Here is a 24,189-nt window from a genome sequence, read left to right on the forward strand (position 1 = left end):
GAGTACATGTAGAAATAATGGAGTTACAAATGAGTTTCTCTTTTCATTTCTGAGCAGAGGTTTTGGTAACTAACTTTAAAAAAAAATCACATTTATCAAATTTATGATAAATTATTTTCAAAATTCTTCTATAGCTGCTGAGAATATTTAGTCAGAATGGAGATCTAACTTCATGTCATTATTCACCTACCTATTTACAATGTACATTAATGATTTGGATGAAGGAATTAAAGTAGCAATAACAAATTTGCAGATGAGACAAATCTGGGTGGCAGTGTGAATGTGAAGAGGATGTTATGTGAATGCAGGGTGACTTGGACAGGTTGAGTGAATGGGCAGATGGAGTTTAATGTGGATAAATCTGAGGTTATCCACTCTGGTGGCAAGAACAGGAAGGTAGATTACTATCTAAATGGTGTCAAGTTGTGAAAAGGGGATGTACAATGAGATCCAGGTGTCCATGTTCATCAGTCACTGAAAATAAGCATGCAGGTACAACAGGCAGAGAAGAAAGTTAATGATATATTGACATTCATAACTTGGGGAGTTGAGTATAGGAGCAAAGAGGTCCTTCTGCACTTGGAAAAAGGCTTGGTGAGACCACACCTGGAATATTTGTGCAGTTTTGGCCTTCAAATTTGAGGAAGGAAATTCTTGCTATTGAGGGAGTGTAGTGTTGGTTCACAAAGTTGATTCCTGGCTGGCAAATCTGTCATAAGTTGAAAGATTGGACTGACTTCACTTGTATACCTTGGAATTTAGATGGATGAGTGGATCTGATTGAAACATGAGATTATTAAGGGATTGGACATACCAGAAGCTGAAAATGTGTTCCTGATGTTTGGGCAGTCCAGAACCAGAGGCCACAGTTTAAGAATAAGGGGTAGATCATTTAGAACAGTGTTGAGGAAAACATTTTTCACCCAGAGAGTTGTGGATCTGTGAAATGATCTGCCTCAGAAGGCAATGGAGACCATTTCTCTGGATGTGTTCAAGAAAGTTAGGTAGAGCTCTTAAAGATAGTGTTGTCAAGGGATATGGGGAGAAGGCAGGAATGGGGTACTGATTGTGGATGATCAGCCATGATCACAGTGAATGATGGTGCTGGTTCAAAGGGCCGAATGGCCTACTGCACCTATTGTCACTTTAAAACAATATGAATATGTCAAAACTGGGCTTAAACACTTGATCATCTTCCCTCATATTTTATGAAAGTAGTTCATGTAAATGAAGTTTATCCTAAGGGGGCTTGGCTTCCATTGGAGAAAAGGTATAAGAGCCTAAAGACGAGCACTCACAAGCTCAAGGACAGCTTCTTCCCCACTGCCATCAGATTCCTGAATAACTTGTTTTTTTTTTAAGCGTAATGTTGCAAGCTGGTTATAATATGAATGTTTACATATAATAATGCTGCTGCAAACAATGAATTACATGACAATAAATTCTGATTCCAATGAGGAATTTTGCTTGACTTATTTGAAATTGCTCTCCAAGAGGTATCAACATTATCTTGATCTCAGCAGAGTACTGTGGGGATTCAGGAGGGAAGATTTTGGAGGGATGGAAAATTAATGATGTAGAATCTGTTATTCCAAAATTAAGTCACAGAGAATAGGAAAACAGGTTTCATCATTCTTTAAATGTTTCAAAATGTAAAAACAGTGCTATTATTGAAAGTAGCTATATTTTAAACTAGAAAAATAAGTTTTGGCAAATACATTTTGACATGTGGTAAATAGAACTTAGTTGTCCAAATAAATTAGATTTTCTTAAATAAAATGAATGTGATAATATAGCTTGTATATAATTTGAGTCATGATATGTTATAAGTCCAGAATATATGGGAGGATCAGATGACTCTAGACCAGAGGTTTGGACTTGAAGGTAACTTGTCAAATACCTAGTCCTGTTGTACAGAGATTAGTTTCAACAATTAGTCAACAGCTGCCATTGTTATAGCATGGGAACAACAAGACAGTAGAAAGTTAACCTGATTGCAAAATGGTGCAAATGTTGTCAATCTGAAATAACCATATTCTGAGTGAGTTTCCCACCTTCACCCTTCCCAGCCCATTTGCTCCATCTGAATGATTAGTTCCCACTCTTCATCTGCACCTATCAATCACCTGCTTCTGTCTCCCAACTCCACCACTCACCCTTTCCACCCCCGCCCAGCTCTATCTGTCCATTATCCTTCCCGGTTCACTAATACCCTCCTGCCCTGCCTCATCCCTGCCACAGATGCTACTTGATCTGCCAGACATTACTTTTTTGCTGGAATTACTCAGGAAACAGAATTAGCATTTCATGTCAAAGATCTTTCATCAGAAGAGCCAGGTTAACTCTTCTTCCCTCTCCATAGATGATGCATAGCCTTAATAGGCCATGATCTAGTTTCTCTTTTCTAATTTCCATTTGAATCGAAATAGGCCATTCAGCTCATCGAGTTTGCTCAGCCTTCCAGCATGGCCTTTTCAACTCATTACCATTCTACTGCCTTCTCCCCTGAACCATTGATTCCCTTCTTAAATGTATCCATTGTCTTGATCTCTACAGTTGTCCATGGCAACAAATTCCACAAATTCATAAGTCTTTGGGTGAAGAAAATTTTCCTTATCCCTGTTCTAAAAGGTTCCAGACTCCCATACTATGTAAAAAATCTTATTCACATTCATTCTATCCAGTCCTTTCAGTATTTCCCAGGGTAATATTCCAAGGGCAGCAATGTTAGTACAGTGGTTAGCATAACACTATTACAATACTGGTGACCTGGGTTTGAATCCTGTATTGTCTGTGAGGAGTATGGACATTCTCCCTGTATCTGTGTGGGTTTCCTCCAGGTGCTACAGTTTCCTCTCCATCCTTAAAATCATAAAGGGGTTTTGGGGTATTTGGGCAGCACTAACCTTTGGGCCAAAAGGACCTATTACTGTGCTGGTTGTCTTAATTTAATTGAAATAAATAAGCAGATGACAAACCAGGAAAGAAAGATCTACAACTTCTAATCTACTTTCATATCTGTTCTTTTCTAGATAGTAATTTTATCCTTGCAAATGCACAAGTGGCAAAGGGATTCCCTATAGTTTACTGCTCAGATGGCTTCTGTGAGCTCACTGGATTTGCCCGCACTGAAGTTATGCAGAAGAGTTGCAGCTGCAAGTTTTTATATGGTGTTGAAACAAATGAGCAGATAATTCTTCAAATTGACAAAGGCTTGGATGAAAAGACCGAATTCAAAGGAGACATCATGTTTTACAAGAAAAATGGTAAGTGATAAGTTTGCTGTTCAAAAAAAGAATCATGCTTCCCTAAAATCAATTTTCCCAGTTAGACATGCTATCAAAGTATCTGAAAGATATAAATGTAGTTCTAATGATGCAATAGTATGTCACGTTACTCTATAAGTGGTTCTGTAAGTTTCATTGTCATCTCTGTGCATTTTATGCATCACACTGTATTTAACTACTTAGCATTTATCAGGTTGTAAATTTTTATTCACAACATATCTATACTTTTGTTTTTATCTTTGGCTTATTTTGGATTCCCTTACAAACAATACAATGCAAACATTAACAATGAATAAACCACAATGTATGTGATGCAAGATAAATTACTGTTGTGGTATTACACAATATTAAATTGTCATTTTTGGGTATATTTTAATAAGCGACTTGAAATTTATATTTAAAATATAATTACAAAGAAGGACATTTGGTTCATGAAGGTCAGGCTTTTGTTTGCACAATGAATAAGGCACCATCCATGTGATTGCTGAACCTTTAGCTTTTTTTTTTATAAAAGTGACCCCAGAATAACAACCATACAGGTAATGGAAAGTTTAAATCCCAGCCCAAAAAATGTATGATGCAGGATAAAATTTGCTCACCGACTTGGTGAGAAAAAAAAATCACAATGGAATATTTTTTTCAATTTGCATTTCTTACCGCATGTGCCAAAGACTTTGTTTTATTTGGATTTTCCATGATGGTAAGTAGTCCTTCCTCCCCATAATGTGGGGGTCATCTGTACATGAAGCTCCATGTAGTGTAAGGTGGTCAGCATGAAACATGAACTAGTGACATGATGTAGACCATTTTAAGGGGCTGTCCCCCAACAGGAAGCTCCACTGGCAGTCAAATAGTTTCGTAGGAGTTTCAGGCACCCTACTTCTCCATTGCCAAAGCAGCAGTATGTGGATATTCTAACAAGAAAACAAGCAGTACAGAATCTACTCTTGGGAAATGTAGCTGAGCACATAGTTAAAGTGGCAGTGGGAGACCAATGTGGAGAAAGTATCCAAAGCTCCCTATATTTCAGGGTGGGGATGGAAAAAGAAAGATGGCTCTGAAATTAAGGTCTTAAATTGGAGGATGGTCAATTTCAAAACAGGACTAACAAGAATGGATGCAGCTACTTGCAAGTGACTCTACAATCAATAAGTGGGAGTCACTCAAAAGAGAGGTGCATCAGATTTAAAGGTAAAAAAAATTGTATGTCGAGGCACATCAATAGATGGATATAGGAAAATCATCAAACAAATGGCAGGTGAAAGGAACTGAAATCTGGAAGACCCTTCAGGAATATTAAAAGTACCTCAGAGATGCTTCTTAAAAAGAGATCAGAAGGGCAAAGTGTCATAAAAAATCAATGGTGGGTAGAAGCAAGAAAAATCTTAAAGTAATAAGGGGAGGAGAATAACCAGGGAAAGTGGCCCTGAAGACCTGAAAGAGGAATGAGTGTGCGTGTGTGTCCAGAGGATATGTGATATCTCACTGGGTACCGGAACAACACGCAGTGCTGGAAGGACTCAGCAGGTCAGGTTGCATCAATGAAAGGAAGTAGTCTACATTTCAGGCTGTAAGTTTCTTCCTTCTATTTGCTCCACCCCTTCCATTCCTTCTTTCTATCAGAGTGCATCTTTCTCAGCCCTCTACCCCTTCTATCACCTTAGCTCCTTTTATTTTCTTTCCCCCTCCCACTTGACTTCACCCATCTGCCAGCCTGTGCTCCACCCCCTTCCTCCACACCAAATACCCTCTTTTATTTACATGACTGCACAGTTCATGGTATTTCAGACAGAGGGTTCTTGCCCAAATCGTCAGCTATTTATTTCTTTCCATGGATGCTGCCTGACCTGCGGAGTTCCCCCAGCACTTTAGAATTTTTGTCTTCCTTGAAATGAACATTGCTCATCTGTATTCACCAAGGAGAAGGAGATTGTATTCAGAGAATTCAGGGAGGAGGACAGTGAGATTCTGCATCATGTTGACTTTAAAAAGGAGTTGCTAGCTGTGTAAATGGGCTTAAAGGTGGATACATTCCATTGCTGGATGAGACATATCCCAGGCTGCTTTTGGGAGCTAAGGAGATTGTTGCATTCTGGCAAAGGTTCTAAATCTTTAAGTTAGATGGCAGATGACCAGAAGGTGCCTTTATTCAAGAAGAACAGCAAGGATACATCGGTTAACTTCAGGTCTAACAGCAATAGTATAGAAGTTACAGGAAAAATCCTCAGGGATAGGATTAATCTACACGTGCATAGGCAGGGACTCATCAAATAGCTTGTCTCTGTTCAGGGAAATCCTGTCTGAGCAAATTGATTGGGGTTTTAACTAGTAACAATATGATGGGGTAGCACAGCAGAGCAAGTCTATATGCACTTTTTAAGGCCTTTAAGGTCATCCGTGTGCAATTCATCCAAAAGATTAGTACCCATGGTATTTGATGCAAGTTATTAAATTTTAATTTAAGAACCTGTATCTGTATTCTCCCAGTTTTGGTTGCTATCACCTCTTCTGAAGGTCTAAGATCACCATCATCTTGTTCTAAAAGAGGTTATTAACATGACATCATGCCACTAAACTTTTAATCTCATCATTATTTAATACTTGGCCTGTAGCTGAAGTCAGAAAAATTGATTTGATAGAGTTGGAGTGGTGTTTGTCTGTGCAATTATAAGTGCAGCGGGACTATGTTGAAGAGGCCTGGTGTTGTTTGTCATCATGGAGAAGATGTTGCTACCTGCCATCACTGACTCTGGTCGGTTATACAAGATGTCAAGTGATAAAGGCCAACTTTAAGGCACCTAAAATTCTTCAAAAGCTGTAAATATGAAATGTTAGAAATACTGGACAGGTCAGTCTGCATCTTTGTAAAGAGAAAGGAAAGAGATTGTTTCATACTAATGAAAGGTGATATCAATTTATGTTCATTCGATCTCTGTTTCGGTGATATTGTTTGAGGAATAAAGGTCAGACACCAAACATAATTTCTTTTAAATATTGACAAAGCTGAAATAGATTTTAAGAGAACAGGTAAGAACGTAGACCAGAGGCTGAGAACAGATCACCCATGATCTTGTTCACTGGGCCACCAAGTGCAAGAGTTCTTTGGAACGCTCCCTATTCTTGTGTTCTTTGAAATAGTTCCATGGGATCTACTTCATCTGCCACTGCTTTCTGAAAAGGTCATATTTCTAACGTTCCCTGCTGATCTAGAAGGAAATCTGTAAAGCTATCAAGTCTCTGCTGGTTCTCACTCTCATTGGTCCCATTGCCCTGCTCATTTCCCTGCCACATCACTATTCATTTCCCCCAAATTCTTCTGTCACCCAGGGGTAATTTACAGGAATCAATTATACCACAAACACCTAATTGGGATGGGGATGGGGAACCTAACACCTGAGTGATATGCAGCCAATCACAGGGAGAAGGTACAATCTTCACACGAGGTCACGATTTAACTCCGTCACTGGACCTACGGTGCAGCTGCACTGACTGCTGCATGACTGTGGAAGACTGAAGCTCTGACAGTGCAGCTGTCTCAGTGGATCTGAGAGGTTGTCTGGATTTTAAGCACTGCAGTGAGACATGAACCTGTAAAATTCTGGCCCCAAGGTCAGGATGCTATCTACCAATGCAAAATGCAAGCTGAAGAGGGCAAGGAAGAAAGGTACATATGAGCTCCAGAAGGGTGAGTTGGGCAGTGATATGCGCTGGTGCATATGCTTTTTATTACCACTGTCATCCTTTTTTTTTTTGCTGCTCTCTCCAAACTTCTGAAGCCAAACTTCAGCAGTGAATCACTGACTAGAATTAGATTTAATTCTGGTTTAAATTCTTATTATGTCTTAAGTATAAGATGTCATAAAATTGTAATACTATAATTAGAATTTACTTGTATATGTTACACTTGTATTGAATCAATGAAATTTATTTGGTACATATTTTCAAACCTTCCATATTTTTAGAAAGTTGTATTTTACAAGTTGCCTCACGGTAGATGTACAACATTTTATTTGGTCTGGAATATGTAATGGTAAGATGTGCAACTATGATAATTATGAATTGTGGATAAAGGTCATGAACTGGGATTTTTGATGAAATACCACTTAACCGGCCATTGTCAGGATTACAACTATCCAGATATAATCTGTCCTCTCTGGCCACAGCATCTTGCAGAAAAGTTTCCTGAGCAGCAGAAAGCAGCTTTTCAAGCTAGCTGCTTGTGAGTGGGAAACAAATCTTTAATACGAGTTAAAATACTGTCATTATATTTGGAAAAATGACTCCTTTATCTGAATTTCCCAGCAACTGGCAACTTTCCCCAAATCTTCTCATTCACCAGTTAATATCAGGTATCAGGTGCTTTCAGATAATAGCCTGGAGTTGAACAGATCTCTTTCATTATCTTCCCATATGTCTTTCCAGCAACATGTTGGGTATACCAGGAAGAGAGCATAAAAGCCCAAATATTAAGAGTTGCTGGAGTAACTCAGTAGGTCAGGCACTATCTGTGGAACTAAAGAGATGGATGACATTTCAGGTCAAGACACTGTATCAGAACTTAACCCTGCCTCCATACTATCTAGACCCTTGATCCATAAACATCTTCTGCAGGGTAAAGTTGAAGAGGGGCTGAGCCTCATTGTGATTTAAACCATAAATGTTTTGTAGAAGGTAAATGTGAGCTGCTTGATTTCCTAAGTCATCTATTGACTATAGATTAGGACATAGTCAATTTCATGGATATCCACTGCTGAAATATCATAGTTTGTTTTCTTTGTTATCAATTGGGAGAAGAAGCAAGTAAAAAAAAATATTGTGACTGATATTTTGCTTTATAAAATGATATCAAATGTCTATTTGATAATCTATGAAGGTCACTTTCCTTAAACTCACTAATTCTGAGATTATTCAAACATGGATCCTACTCGGGATGGTTGAATTTGACAATGAGAACATAAGTTGGAGCAGGAATTGCTTGTGTAACTTATTAAGACTTGGCTAATATGATTTTTAGCTTTTCTCTATATCAAGATTTCCCCAAACTATCTTAAAATGCCTTCAAATGAAATTAATGTATCAGCCTCCACACTTCTCTGAGGGAGAGAATTGGTAAAGGTTCACAACCAGGTGAAAGGACAAATTGCTTCTTGTAGTCTGAATTGGATCCTGTTTGATTCTGAGATTATGCCCATGGATTGAGATTCCCCCAGGACCATCAGCATCCTCTCACCATCATGCCTTTCAGGGCATCTCCAGTCCCTAAATGTTTCAGTAAGGCAAAAGTTCTATTTCTTCTAAAATGAAGCCTGGACATGACTCATAAACTAACTCACCCAGGGAAATATTGGAGGCAGAAATTGCTGCACCGGCATTATTCTGAGTTAATGGTCTCCCAGCTGAAGATTTCTAGGAAATATTTGATCAAATTGATTTAAAGCACCTATGCTAACAACCTTCTTCATAATTCTGATAACAGCTGCCCTGCAGGTCTTAGTGACAAAGGTGGAGAGCTGAGGAGTGTAACCCAAGGAGGGTCTCCTCCTCTAAGTCCGCAATCAAAAATCAATGTCAAGTTCAGTGGTCTCGACTGTTTCCTTTCCACTCATACAGCCCTTTAAATGATCCCTATGCCATCGGTGATCTGTGCTTAGTAAGGGATTGCTTAAGGTGGTATGTGGGTGGAAAGAAAAAGTTTGAAAACCACTGTTTTAATTGTCCCTAATGGACTCGTTATGTGCACTGTTTCATAACTCCAAAGGAAATGAGCCAATGACAATTTTTCTCAAGCAAAATATTTCAGTTACAGTTGGGTCTAGAGCAGTGATTCTCAACCTTACCTTCCCACTCGCATACTACCTTAAGCAATCCCTTACTAATCACAGAGCATCGATGGCATAGGGATTACTGAAAGTGGTATGTGGGTGGAAAGAAAAAGTTTGAAAACCACTGTTTTAATTGTCCCTAATGGACTCGTTATGTGCACGGTTTCATAAAAGAAAGGTGCAGCAAAGCTGTACACAGATTCGAAACGTAGAGCCAAGTACTCAGACATCATGCCAGGAGATAATGTTCTAGTGAGGCATGAAACTGGTGGTAAGCTAGACACACCTTATTACCATCAACCCTATACTGTCGTATCCAGAAGTGGCAGTATGGTGACTGTCAAGTCTCCGACTGGAGTCCTGTATAAGAGAAATGTATCAGGTGTAAAAAGGTACCAGTCCAGAGATACACCGAGCGAAGAGGTTGAAAGGCCAACACGAGATGCTGAAACTGAGAGACCTGATGATGTTCCAGAGGCAGTTACTAGCTCTCCTGATGAAGTGACTAGAGCGCCAGAAACACCCGAAGCCATGGCAAGCAGTATTTCCGACACTGAGAGTGAACAACCGAGAAGCGACGACAATATTGCAGGCAGGCCGAAACGAAACCGGAAAGCGCCCAAACGATACGAAGACTTTGTGCCATAGTTTTAATAAGAACTTTGGGACAGTATTTAATCTTATATCATAAAGTGCATGTATGAGTGCTGTAGGAAGTGAATTTTATGTAGTTGAGTTATAGTATTACCATTAGTTACGATGTTTGTAGGTTTCCGAGGGATATTGGTAAGTGAAGGTAAAGTTTATTTCTGATTAAAGGAGGGATGTCATGATAATGAATATGTATGAGATGTACCGGAAGTCACATGGTATGAGAGAGAGAGATAAGAGCACAAAGTTGTGAGAGCACAAGTTTCTCCTCATTTCTATCCTAAACAACTCTACCCCATATGCTGAGACTGTGATTGTCATGATAATGAATATGTATGAGATGTACCGCAAGTCACGTGGTATGAGAGAGAGATAAGAGCACAAGCAGGAGAACAAAGGAAACTGGAAAATAAAGACACTGAGAAGTTTACCTGATAAAAGTTGTGTTTGATGTTTTATTAACTTCATATTTCGGGCCACAAATGTGACAGTGATGTCTAATTGAAGAACAGAACAAGGGGAAATGTCTACCTTGAACCTGGGTTGTCAAGGCACGTAAATGTCAATGAGATTTCCTTCAGGAAGGGAAAAACAGGAGAACACAAATTGGACCTCATCAGTAGTGGAGATAGAAAATAACTTCAAATTCCTGGGTGCCATCTTGTCTATGCAATCATGAAGAAGCCTTGCTATATTTCATTAAAAGTTTGAGGAGATTTAGTTGTCACAAAATACTTGTAAATTTCTACAGGTATTATATGGCGAGCTCTCCACTGGCCACCGTGACAGAGGTGCACCAAAGAAGAGGTACAAGGACTGCCTAAAGAAATCTCTTGGTGCCTGCCACATTGACCACCGCCAGTGGGCTGATATCGCCTCAAACCGTGCATCTTGGCGCCTCACAGTTTGGCGGGCAGCAACCTCCTTTGAAGAAGACCGCAGAGCCTACCTCACTGACAAAAGGCAAAGGAGGAAAAACCCAACACCCAACCCCAACCAACCAATTTTCCCCTGCAGCCGCTGCAACCGTGTCTGCCTGTCCCGCATCGGACTTGTCAGCCACAAACGAGCCTGCAGCTGACGTGGACTTTTACCCCCTCCATAAATCTTCGTCCGCGAAGCCAAGCCAAAGAAGAAGATATACCCTAGACATCATTCTGACTGGTTACTCATAGTCTGATATGGAGGTCTCAATGCACAGGACAGTAAAGGGGTACAAAGGATTGAAAACTCCAACAACATAATCTTGGGCATTTTTTTCTCACTCTATTAAGGACATTTAGGAGACAGTGTCACAAGACAGCAGGCTCTATCATCAAGGACCCTCACCATCTAGGCCATGTGCTTTCTCATTGCTACCATCGGGAAGGAGGTATAGGAGCCTGAAGACATGAATCCAACGTTACAAAAACAGATTATTCCACCCCCCCACCATCAGATTTATGAACAGAGAATTCACCTGCAGACACTACCTAATTTGTTTCTCTTTTTAAACTAATTATTTATTTTAAAATATTGTACTTGCAGAACTGTAATTTAATGCAATTTTGCACATGTAATGCACAATGCTGCCACAAAACTAACACATTCTATGATGCATTTTCATGACAGCAAACCAGATTCTCATTCTTGCAAAGACCAGAGAAGAAGACCTTGCTTATTCATTCTCTCCACAATGTACATCTTTGGAACCAGTTAACTAATATTTAGCAAATGAGGAGTGGGGGTTCTCAGCAGACTAGGCAGCATCCATGGGGTTAAATATCTAAAAATATATGTACTTGCTGTGGTGATTGGATGTTGGTGATCCTCCTGTCCACTAGAAAGCATTGGAGATGTCCCACCTCAGGTTGGATCAGTGGTTCTCAACCTTTTTCTTTCCACTCACATACCACTTTAATAATCCCTATGCCATCAGTACTCTATGATTACTAAGGAATTGCTTTAAGTTGTATGTAAGTGGGAAGGGAAGGGGAGAACTACTGCTCTAGACCCAATTGTTACTAAATATTTCACTTGAGAAAAATTGTCATTGGCCAATTTTCTTTGGCATTATGAAACCGTGCACATAACAAGTCAATTAGGTACGATTAAAACCATGATTTTCAAACTTTTTCTTTCTTCCATATACCATTTTAAGTAATCCCTTACTAATCAGAGCACCTGGTATTGAGGTCATGGAAAATAAACAGATAAATGAGGTAGTACTGACTATTTTAAAAAGAATAAAGGTGGATAAATCTATAGGTTCTGACAAGATATTCCCTAGGACCCTGAGGGAGGTTAGTGTAGAAATAGCAGGGGCTCTGACAAAAATATTTAAAATGTCATTACCTACAGAAGAGGTGCCAAAGGATTGGAGGATAGCTAATGTTTTTCCACTGTTTAAAAAAGGCTCTAAAAGTGAATTGGGTAATTATAGGCTTGTGAGTCTGACATTGATGGTAGGTAAATTAATGGAGAGTGTTTTTAGGGAAGGAATGTACAATTATTTGGATAGACAGGGACTGATTAGGAGTAGTCAACATGGTTTTGTGCATGGTAGATCATGTTTAACAAATCTCACTGAATATTTTGAGATTACTAAGAAGGTTGACAAAGGAAAGGCTGTGGATATTGTCTACATGGATTTTAGTAAGGCCTATGACAAGTATCTGGACAAGAGGTTAGTTATGAGGGTTCAATCATTAGGTATTAATGTTGAAGTAGTGAAATGGATTCAGCAATGGTTGGTTGGAAGTTGCTAGGGAGTAGTGGTGGAAAATTATTTGTCAAATTGGAGGCCAGTGACTAGTGGAGTGTATTGTTGTTTGTGTATATATATATATATATATATATATATATAGATTAGTAAGAATGCCGATCGAATACTAAGATTGGTGGTGTTGTGGACAGTAAGAAGGTTATAAAAGCTTGCAGTGGGATGTTGGCCAGTTAGAAGAGTGGGTTGAAAGATGGCAGATGGAGTTTAATACTGGTAAGTGTGAGGTGCTACATTTTGGTGGGACTAATCAGCAAAGGTCATACACCATTAAATGGTAGACAATTGAGGAGAAAAGTAGAACAATTTAGGAATTCTGGTACATAATTCCCTGAAAGTAGAGTCACACATAGATTGGGTGGTGAAGAAAGTATTTGATATGTTGGCATTCATAAATCATAATATTGAGAACAAGAGTTTGGATGTCATGTTGAAGTTGTACAAGGCATTGGTGAGGCCACATTTGGAATATTGTGTGCAGATTTGGTCACTGAATTTTAGGAAGGATAAACAAGAGAGTGCAGAGAAGATTTACAAGAATGTTGCTTGGGTTTTAGGGTTTGAGTTACAGGGAAAGGTTAAACAGGCTAGGACTTTATTCCCTGGAGAGTAGAAGACTGAGGGGTGATTTGATAGAGATGTTTAAAATGATGAGGGGAACAGAGAGTAAATGTGGACAGGCTTTTTTTCATTGAGAGTAGGGGAGATTTAAACAAGAGGATATGGATTGAGATTTGGTGGGGGATTTATAGGGGGAATTTCTTCACTCAGAGGGTGGTGGGAGTGTGGGATGAGCTTCCAGCCAAAGTGGTAGATGTGGACTCAATTTTAATATTTAAAGAAAAGTTGGATAGGAATATGGATGAGAGAGGTGTGGAGGGTTATGAACCAAGTGTGGGTCAATGGGACTAGGTGGGAGAAAGTGTTCAGCATAGACTAGAAGGGAGAAACTGGCCTGTTTCAGTGCTGTAATTGTTATATGGTTATATAACACCTTGCACATGTAGTAAATTATTTCCTCGAACCTGTAGCAATTTTAATCAAACCTGTCCTGGTGTTTCTTTGAGGGGCGTGGCAAGATGGTGTAGAAGAAAGATGTGTATTCCACCTTTCCCCAGCTGGATTACTCAACACCAAGTTTTAAAAAAGCATAAAAGTGGTTAAAAACAATATTTACAGTTGTTTAAATAACAGTGATTTATTATGGCAACTAATGTGAAAAAATCTAAACCTCAACTTCAGAAAAAATTACCATACAAAAGTGCGGAAGAACTAAGGCCTATCTGAATAGCTGAATCCACGGAATCATCGTTGGGAGTCTCCAAGCCTCAGAGGATTCCAGCCTGTTTGAGTTTGACCTCAGCACTGATCCTGCCTTTGCAAGATGGCGCCGACACTTTGGTGAGTTCAACCATTGCCAACCCGCATTCATGTGAAGCCGTGCGCACGGGCAGCACGTGAACCCGTGATCTTGCTGGGCGGCCCAGGGACGTGCAGTGTAATATCAGAGGATGCTCCTGCATGTCCGGCGGCTTTACCTGGCTTGTGTGGAGCATCCCGGGTCTGAGAATTGCTGGACAAAGTATGGGCTGTGGGGGAGCATGAACGCTGATGTCCTGAAGAGGTCGGGGTGCCAGCATCAGGTGTCCAGACCCGCAGCTGTTCACCTAAAGGATTTACGATGACTGAGGAAGAAGAGGAACTTGCCTTATTGGAATTTGTTCAGGAGGAGGAGCCTGTAGTTAAAGGAGGTAGACCTCAAAAAGTGGAGGTGGAATCTGGAATGGATTCAGTGTTCAATGTTTTGGAAGACACTGCTTGTCAAATCGACAATATGTCAAAACAAATATCAACTCAGATGAACCAAGGATATATGAAGATGAAAATAAAAATGAATACCTTGTGTGATGAAATGTCAACTATGAAACAGGAAATGACTGTTGTTAAGAGTGATATTAATCGATGTATAAAATCAGTTGATACTGTGCAAGATAATTTTAAGAAAAATGAAACAGCCTTTTCTGAGTGTCAAAATCAGGTGGAAAGTAATAGAGAAAAAATTTGAGAATGATCCCAATTCTTTGCCGGAACTGTGAAGAAATGGGCGTTCTTCCCCATTGTCTCCTAAGAGGAGGGTAAATGGAAATGGATATGGAAAGAAAGAAAAGTTGACACAAAGTCTTCTTGATGTTGAAGATCCGGAGCAGTCATTGGATTTGGAATCATTTGGTTGAATATATGGACTATATTTGATTGTGTTTAATTAAATAATAAATATATATCTGGCTGAGGTGGGGTGGGGGGGTGCTGGATGACACTGAAAACTTTGATAGTCATCATCTGGCGCTAGGGGGTTTACCACACTCAGATTTTTAGGGTATTACTACCTATGGGTGTTTTTTTGTGTTTTTGTGTTTTTTTTTAATTGTTTTTTTTTCTTTTCCTTTTTTTAAATAGAAGAATTATAGAGGGGAGCATTATTTTATAGTGTGAAAATATATTAGTAGTTAAAAAGATGTCTAAATTGAATTTTGCAACTTTTAATGTTCAGTGATTAAATAATCCAATTAAGAGAAAGTGAATGTTGGCTTATATTAAAAAAAATGAAAATTGACATTGCTTTTTTTTTACAAGAAGCACTTCTGATTGAAAAAGAACATTTGAAATTGAAAAGAGATTGGGTTGGTCATGATTTTTCTTCTTTTAATTCTAAGGCAAAGAGGAGTAGCGATTTTGATTCATAAAAAAATTGCTATTTGAATTGGAATCTTCAGAGGGGTATGCTAGCAGAATATTAAGAGTGAACTGTAAAATATTTGCTGAATCTTGGACTTTGCTGAATCTTTATGACCCTAATAGGACGATGAGTGGTTTATTTCAGAAGCTTTTTTACTGTTAACTCAAGCTAATGAAAATGTCTTAGTTGGTGATTATTTTAATTGTGTTTTGGACCCCTTATTGGACAGAAATCCAAAAAGTATAAGGAAATCAAAGATGGCAATACAAATTAATGCATTAATGAAATATTTAATTTTGGCGGATATTTGGAGAAAAGTTAATCCTATAGAGAAAGATTTTTCTTTTTACTCTTCACGACATTATTCATTTTCTAGAATTGATTTAGTTTTGGTATCAGCACATTTACAAGGTAGAGTATTACGAGCTGAATATAAAAGTAGAGTTATATCAGATCATTCACTATTACTTTTTTCTTGTGAAAGTTTTGAGGTAGAATGTCCGTCGTTTAGATGGAGGTTTAACGCAGTTATTGAAAAAAAGTTTGTTATTTTTGTTAAAGAGCATATCTCTTTATTTTTGACTCAGAATGTTAATTCTGTGGATAGTTATTTTGTAATATGGGATGCTTTAAAAGCTTATTTGAAGGGGAAGATTATTAGTTATTCTACAAAACTTAAGAAACAATATATGACAGAAAGTTTAGAGTTAGAAAATCAGATTGCTGAGTTAGAGAAAGATTTTCAAAAAGGTGTAACAGAAGATAAAAAAAGGTGCATTAGCGAGGTTGAAATTACATTATAATACTTTACAAACTTATCATTTTGAGCACTTAATTAATTGATCTAAACAATGCTATTATGAGTTGGGGAAAGAGTTCATAAGGTACTTGCTTGGCAAATGAAAGCTGAACAGGTATCTCGGACTATTAATGCTAAGAAGAATTCAAAAGTTACTTATAAACCTCAGGAAATTAACAACCAGTTTTATTCATTTTATCTAAATTTATATACTTCTGAGAGGAAACAGGATAATGGCTTCAACTTTCCCACGAAGTCCAAACGGAGTTCGGTGCATTGGTTGTTCCTTGGGTTTGACCGTTTCATCTACCGCTAGCTTCAATTGTCGACCTTTCAGCTTTCCTACTCCTTGGAAGACTGCGGGGAATTCTTGCTTCATATCCTCGTATGACTGAATTGAATTGACACAAGCTCCAATATGAAGTATTGCCAGGTCTTGCGCTGTGCTTCTACTCAGCAATGGTTCTCCCCTCTCTTCTATGACCATAAACTCTGCTTCTGTGTACTTATCTCCAGCTTCAACAGTTGCAGTAAAACATCCAATGGTCTGTAATGGCTTGGTTGCTGTGTATGGGTACAGTTTCTTGGAACACTTCTTTGAGGTACAGATGATCTTTTTCCTTTTCAACTTCTCCCATAAATGTCGATCAATCACATTACTGTCACTGCCTGAGTCTACAATGACCTGCACTGTCACTCCACCAATGATCACTGGGACCTTCTCATGATGTACTTCATTCAACGTAAATTGGTAACAACTCTGTTCCTCCTGGGTATCATCATCGTCACCGTCTATCTGGCGAATGGTATCTTTCTTTCCAGGATACTTTCCTTTGCCCCAGGCTTTGCCTTTGGAAGTTCTACTCTTCCTCTTCTGGTCTGCATTGGACTTGCTTTTGCACTTCTTTGCAAAGTGGCCCTTACCTCCACATTTTCTGCAAACTTTGCCTTTGGCCGGGCAATATGGGTCTTTTCCAAAGTGACCTCGGTTTCCACATCTATAACACTCCACGTCCTGTGTCGACGTATATCTTGGCTGGTTATGGCGATGTGAGAGCCTCTTAATTTGCTGGCTTGAGTTGTCTTTCAGGGTCATGGTATGAAATTGCCCTTCAACAGCCTCTAATGCAGCAGCAATGGTTAAAGCATCGGTGAGTTCCAACTCACTCCTTCTTTCCAGTAGACGTCTTCTGAGTTTATCTGATCTGCAGTGCTGTACGACTTGATCCAATAATTGGTTGTCCAAATCAGCTGGCATGTAATTGCATCCAACAGCTAGCTGGCGTAGTCTCGTCATGTACTGAGCAATTGTCTGGCCATCTTCTTGTCTCGTTCTCCGAAACAAATGGCGTTGAAATGTAGCATTCGGTGTCACTACATAGTGTGCATTTAATGCATCTACCGCTTTCCGGTACTCATCCTTTCTTCCAGTATTCAAAAGTGTCTTAAACGTTTCCCGAACTGCGGGTCCCGCAGTGAAAAGAAGTAACGCCCTCCTCTGCGCTTTTTGTTCAACTGTACCGGTATCTAGAAATAGGCCACGACTATCGGCGTAGGATTCAAATTCTTCCAGCCATGCCTTCCACTTCACACTTACAGTGCTTGCATCACCCATTGGGTCAAAATGAGCAATTCCACTATGCGTTAGAAAGTCACCATCTGCCCCAGCCATGAGGAAATATTCCAGCCCCAAAAGTACTGAGTCAAAGAGAAAATTCTTATCACCTTGAAGTTCTCTGTAATCCACTGTAATCTTCTTTAGTCTTTAATTTTCTTCAAGCTTCTTTCATCCTCGTCGCCAATGTTACATTTGTGGCCCGAAATGTGAAGTTCATAAAACATCAAACACAAGTTTTATCAGGTAAACTTCTCAGTGTCTTTTTTTTCCAGTTTCCTTTGTTCTCCTGCTTGTGCTCTTATCTCTCTCTCATACCACGTGAGTTCCGGTACATCTCATACATATTCATTATCATGACAATCACAGTCTCAGCATATGGGGTAGAGTTGTTTAGGATAGAAATGAGGAGAAACTTCTTCACCCAGAAAGTAAAAAATGTTAAAATTTATCATCTTTTGACTGCCTTGGAAGTTGTAATTGGGGCAATCCAAAAGTGTAATGGCTGGATTTCTGGATATTAAAGGAATCAAGTAATGTGATGTTAGTGGGGGAGGGGGGGTGGAGGCACTAATCTAGAAGATCAGCAATTACCCTGATGAATAGCAGAGCAACTGCAAAGAACAAAATCATTTACTCCTTCAGTTTCTTGTGTTCTTTTTATAACATTTTCACCTGGATGCATCCCCGATCCAAACACTGGCACCTCCTGGACTACATCCTGGTGCGAGAAAGTGACAAACAAGATGTGCTCCACACCAGGGTCATGCCTAGCGCGGAATGCCACACTGACCACCGGCTGGTTCGCTGCAAGCTCAACCTTCACTTCAAGCCAAAGCCCAGGAACAATAAAGCCCCCAGAAAGAGGTTCAATGTTGGAAACCTGCAGTCAGACGAAGCGAGAGGAAACTTCCAGGCAAACCTCAAAGCAAAGCTCGACGTTGCAACCCGCCTCACGGACCCGTCCCCTGAAACCCTCTGGGATCAGTTGAAGACTACCATACTGCAATCCACTGAAGAGGTACTGGGCTTCTCCTCCAGGAAAAACAAGGACTGGTTTGACGAAAACAGCCAGGAAATCCAGGAGCTGCTGGCAAAGAAGCGAGCTGCCCACCAGGCTAACCTTACAAAGCCGTCCTGTCCAGAGAAGAATCAAGCCTTCCGTCGCACATGCAGCCATCTTCAGCGCAAACTCCGGGAGATCCAAAATGAGTGGTGGACTAGCCTCGCCAAACGAACCCAGCTCAGCGCGGACATTGGCAACTTCAGGGGTTTCTACGAGGCTCTAAAGGCTGTGTACGGCCCCTCACCCCAAGTCCAAAGCCCGCTGCGCAGCTCAGACGGCAAAGTCCTCCTCAGCGACAAGATCTCCATCCTCAACCTATGGTCAGAACACTTCCAATCTCTTTTCAGTGCCAACCGCTCAGTCCAAGATTCCGCCCTGCTCCAGCTCCCTCAACAGCCCCTAAGGCTAGAGCTGGATGAGGTTCCCACCCTGGATGAGACATATAAGGCAATCGAACAACTGAAAAGTGGCAAAGCAGCAGGTATGGATGGAATCCCCCCAGAAGTCTGGAAGGCTGGCGGCAAAACTCTGCATGCCAAACTGCATGAGTTTTTCAAGCTTTGTTGGGACCAAGGTAAACTGCCTCAGGATCTTCGTGATGCCACCATCATCACCCTGTACAAAAACAAAGGCAAGAAATCAGACTGCTCAAACTACAGGGGAATCACGTTGCTCTCCATTGCAGGCAAAATCTTCGCTAGGATTCTACTAAATAGAATAATACCTAGTGTCGCCGAGAATATTCTCCCAGAATATTCTCCCAGAATCACAGTGCGGCTTTCGCGCAAACAGAGGAACCACTGACATGGTCTTTGCCCTCAGACAGCTCCAAGAAAAGTGCAGAGAACAAAACAAAGGACTCTACATCACCTTTGTTGACCTCACCAAAGCCTTCGACACCGTGAGCAGGAAAGGGCTTTGGCAAATACTAGAGCGCATCGGATGTCCCCCCAAAGTTCCTCAACATGATTATCCAACTGCACGAAAACCAACAAGGTCGGGTCAGATACAGCAATGAGCTCTCTGAACCCTTCTCCATTAACAATGGCGTGAAGCAAGGCTGTGTTCTCGCACCAACCCTCTTTTCAATCTTCTTCAGCATGATGCTGAACCAAGCCATGAAAGACCCCAACAATGAAGACGCTGTTTACATCCGGTACCGCACGGATGGCAGTCTCTTCAATCTGAGGCGCCTGCAAGCTCACACCAAGACACAAGAGAAACTTGTCCGTGAACTACTCTTTGCAGATGATGCCACTTTAGTTGCCCATTCAGAGCCAGCTCTTCAGCGCTTGACGTCCTGCTTTGCGGAAACTGCCAAAATGTTTGGCCTGGAAGTCAGCCTGAAGAAAACTGAGGTCCTCCATCAGCCAGCTCCCCATCATGACTACCAGCCCCCCCACATCTCCATCGGGCACACAAAACTCAAAACGGTCAACCAGTTTACCTATCTCGGCTGCACCATTTCATCAGATGCAAGGATCGACAATGAGATAGACAACAGACTCGCCAAGGCAAATAGCGCCTTTGGAAGACTACACAAAAGAGTCTGGAAAAACAACCAACTGAAAAACCTCACAAAGATCAGCGTATACAGAGCCGTTGTCATACCCACACTCCTGTTCGGCTCCGAATCATGGGTCCTCTACCGGCACCACCTACGGCTCCTAGAACGCTTCCACCAGCGTTGTCTCCGCTCCATCCTCAACATCCATTGGAGCGCTTACACCCCTAACGTCGAAGTACTCGAGATGGAAGAGGTCGACAGCATCGAGTCCACGCTGCTGAAGATCCAGCTGCGCTGGATGGGTCACGTCTCCAGAATGGAGGACCATCGCCTTCCCAAGATCGTGTTATATGGCGAGCTCTCCACTGGCCACCGTGACAGAGGTGCACCAAAGAAAAGGTACAAGGACTGCCTAAAGAAATCTCTTGGTGCCTGCCACATTGACCACCGCCAGTGGGCTGATAACGCCTCAAACCGTGCATCTTGGCGCCTCACAGTTTGGCGGGCAGCAACCTCCTTTGAAGAAGACCGCAGAGCCCACCTCACTGACAAAAGGCAAAGGAGGAAAAACCCAACACCCAACCCCAATCAACCAATTTTCCCTTGCAACCGCTGCAATCGTGTCTGCCTGTCCCGCATCGGACTTGTCAGCCACAAACGAGCCTGCAGCTGACGTGGACTTTTTACCCCCTCCATAAATCTTCGTCCGCGAAGCCAAGCCAAAGAAAGAAAGAAAATTAAAATGGTAAGTTGATTAACATCATTTTCCAAACTCCAGGTGTGAAACCAGCAAAGCCAAAACACTCAAAGAAAATAACCTTCCTCCCTTCACCCACATCCCTCTACCACAAAATCCAGACTGCTGCTAAAAAATACCAACAAGCTCTTCAAAATAATCAGTCTTAATCCAAACAAAGCTTCCTGTTGGAATTAATGTAAATTGCATTCTTGTTGCAGATTGCATTCTTGTGGATGTAAATATAGTCAATACTTCTAAATACTACATAATTTTGCTAAAACTTCAACCATGTTATAAACAAAATTCTTTAGAATTTCTCATATAGTTCTAAGAGATGTATAATAAAGTACTAATATGATAAATTTATACTGAAAGGAAAAATAAACATGTAATTCTCAATGTTATTAACTTAGAAATATAATAGCTCAATGCTTTTACTACAAAGATAAATACTTGCATGACTACAAAAGTTTTTTTTTAAAATCCCCATAAAATGTTGCCAAAGCAAAGAAAACCAACCAGTACTTTCCCAACAAATGTTATATAACAGGTGTTTGACACCTAAAAATAAAAGTAATCAATTAATTTCAGCAATCAAGTAGGGATCCACACTTGATGTAATGGAGAGACCATCTATGTAATTGAAGCCTCTTCAATCGAGGGAAGCCACTTCTTATGACCATTGGAAAGTGTACTGCGGAGGCACGTGGGATATAACAGGAAGGGCTTGGAACCACACTTGCACAATTCCAACATTACATGTCTATATTCAGCCCACTTCCTCAGAACTTCAGGACAGTAATCTTCTACAATCCATGATATTCCTGTTTCCCTCTATGACAAGCATCATGATCAGAAAATCCTTAGTTTGCTATCGATGACTGTATGCCGTCTCTGCCTCTGAGCCAGTTTGGGTAATAGTGAACGAGCGAAGGTTTCTCTAGAGCAAAAAGTCCATAGTTTGGGTTTGATCTGCATCTGGTGGAGATGGGAGCAACTCCTTACAAAAAAACACATTGAAGAACTCTTGGGGGGGGCATGGGGGAATTTATATTGCCCATTTTCGGTAGCTTCAGCCAAACCCAGAATGCATAGAGTGTGTCTGCTCCTGCATTCTAGGTCGATGACTTTCACTGTTTGGTTCAAATTACTATCGCTTAGTTTGGAGTGCATTTCTTCTAATCCATCAACACAGCCTGTAAAATTGGTCAGAAGATGATAAATGTTCACTGTGTTCCTGGGTTGAGCATCAGACTTCTTCAAGTTTAGCATCAATCAGATTTAAAATAGGTTTAAACTCATTGGATGACAACTATCTGTGCTGACCCAGTAGATTAAAAAGAGCCTCCAAAGTCAGATTAGCTGCTACTTTTTTTCCAAGATTTATCACTTCTTGTAGCCATTTTAACGTAAAGAACCAAATAGATAGTAAAACTAAAAGTAGGTAGGAGCTTCTGACCACTGCTGTAACTCCATCCAGATGTCTGGTTTCTTATGTTCTTAATAGCAAATCCTTCATTTGTTAGAAAAATCAATCTGGGGGAGGATTGGTAGGTGAAAGTGATCAGTGGAAGAAATAAAATTGTTAACATTACGAGCCAAAACCTTTCAGGACCTTACCAACTGGATTAAATCAGCAGATTGCTCTTTGCTCCAGATTCCAGCATCTGTTGTTTCTTTGTCTCGTTGATTCCCTAAACACCCAAATATCTACCACCCTCTATGCTGTTGAAGCTTGAAGCAGCAGCTGCAAAACAAGAGCTACAGACTGGTAGCAACACTGAATGCCACCATAACTTTGCACGTAGAATTACAGATGGAGTTATTTGCAAGCACAGCACTTCCACACCATTAAGGATTCTCTGTGTTCTATTTTAGATCTAGCTGGGGGATTCTGCCTCTTTGTGCTGTTGCAACCACCTTGCCTAAGCCCTACGTGATTATTTATTATTACCTTGCAATTCCACAATACTCATAATAATTTTTAACTGAGCTGTGAAATACTTGACAGAAAAAAAAGTTTACTCAGCTGATTCCTGGACTCGTACAGATTCAATCTTTTAATTTGTGGTCATTTTGCTGCTTCAGCTTCAATATGTCAAAATAAATATTGACTGCAGCTCCACTTTCTCCTCAATAGCACCAAACAATCTAATCCCCAAACTATGAGACCTTGAGTCTCAGCAATTGTACCCATGGTATCCTATCCCGCAGGCCACAATCAGTGAGGCTTGAGGACTGCATCTCCTGCTTGATCATCGTTAACACTAAGGCACCAGAACATTGGAGTCCTCGACTCCATTTCCTGTATGCCCACTATTACGCGACCAAACACAGCTCCAAATCCATCAATAAACTTGTAAATGATACTATTATTTTGGCAGGATCTCTGAATGGAGATACAGGCACATGGCTTGGTGCCAGGACAACAACCTCTCCTTCAATATTAACAAGACCAAAGAGCTAGTTATGGACATCCAGAGGAGGGTGGAGCACACTCCTTAGTCTGCATCAACAGTGCTAAGATGGGGATAGTAAGACAGTTTTAAGTTCCTCGGAATAAACATCTCCACTGATTTGTGCCGGTTGTCCCATGTCAATCAATAGCCAATAAAATACACCAGTGCCTTTCCTTCCACAGAAGCCTGAGGAAATTTGGTATGCCATCATCATCCCTTAACAACTTCTACAGGTGCACCATTTAAAGTATCCTTTCAGGGTTCATCATTGTGTGGGAACTGCTCCACCCAAGATAATAATAAAATGCAGAGGGTTGTGAACGTGGCTCATTCCATCACACACATCCCTTTCCCTCCATTATCTCTATTTATAATTGCCGATGCCTTGGAAAAGCAGCCAAAGACTCATCCCACCAAAGGTGTCCTCCCTTTATCTCCTGTCATCAGAAAGACTTAGATGTGAGATCACCCACCACTGGATTCAAGGACAGTTTATTTCACACCATTATCAGACTTTGAAATGAACCTCACAAAATAATAGAAATTGTGTTGGCTTTGTCCCATACCAACTCATCCTTCCCCATATCCCTACACTTGTACTCCTGCAATGTTCCTTACTTGTGCTAAGAATGGCATTCCAACACTTCATTTCTGATACATGTGACAATAGCTTGAACTTCAGAAACTTGACATGGCAACAAATTCTTCACCAACATTTTCAACAAACAGATTGGAGTTTGTTTGCT

At 40.5% G+C, this 24,189-nt stretch overlaps 1 protein-coding gene across 11 annotated transcripts in view; it reads left to right on the forward strand.

Annotated features, from left to right (window-relative positions):
* The window catches only part of kcnh8 (potassium voltage-gated channel, subfamily H (eag-related), member 8), a 340,322-nt gene that overhangs the window by 28,835 nt on the left and 287,298 nt on the right, over nucleotides 1-24,189 (forward strand). For all 11 annotated transcript variants that reach the window (XM_069913171.1, XM_069913166.1, XM_069913145.1 and 8 more), the window contains one exon: nucleotides 3,033-3,266. In XM_069913171.1, coding sequence (XP_069769272.1) covers nucleotides 3,033-3,266 — 234 coding nt within the window. The remainder of the gene's footprint in view (nucleotides 1-3,032; nucleotides 3,267-24,189) is intronic.

Source organism: Narcine bancroftii, chromosome 1 (genome assembly GCF_036971445.1).
Source record: "Narcine bancroftii isolate sNarBan1 chromosome 1, sNarBan1.hap1, whole genome shotgun sequence".
In the NCBI taxonomy this organism is placed as follows: domain Eukaryota; kingdom Metazoa; phylum Chordata; class Chondrichthyes; order Torpediniformes; family Narcinidae; genus Narcine; species Narcine bancroftii.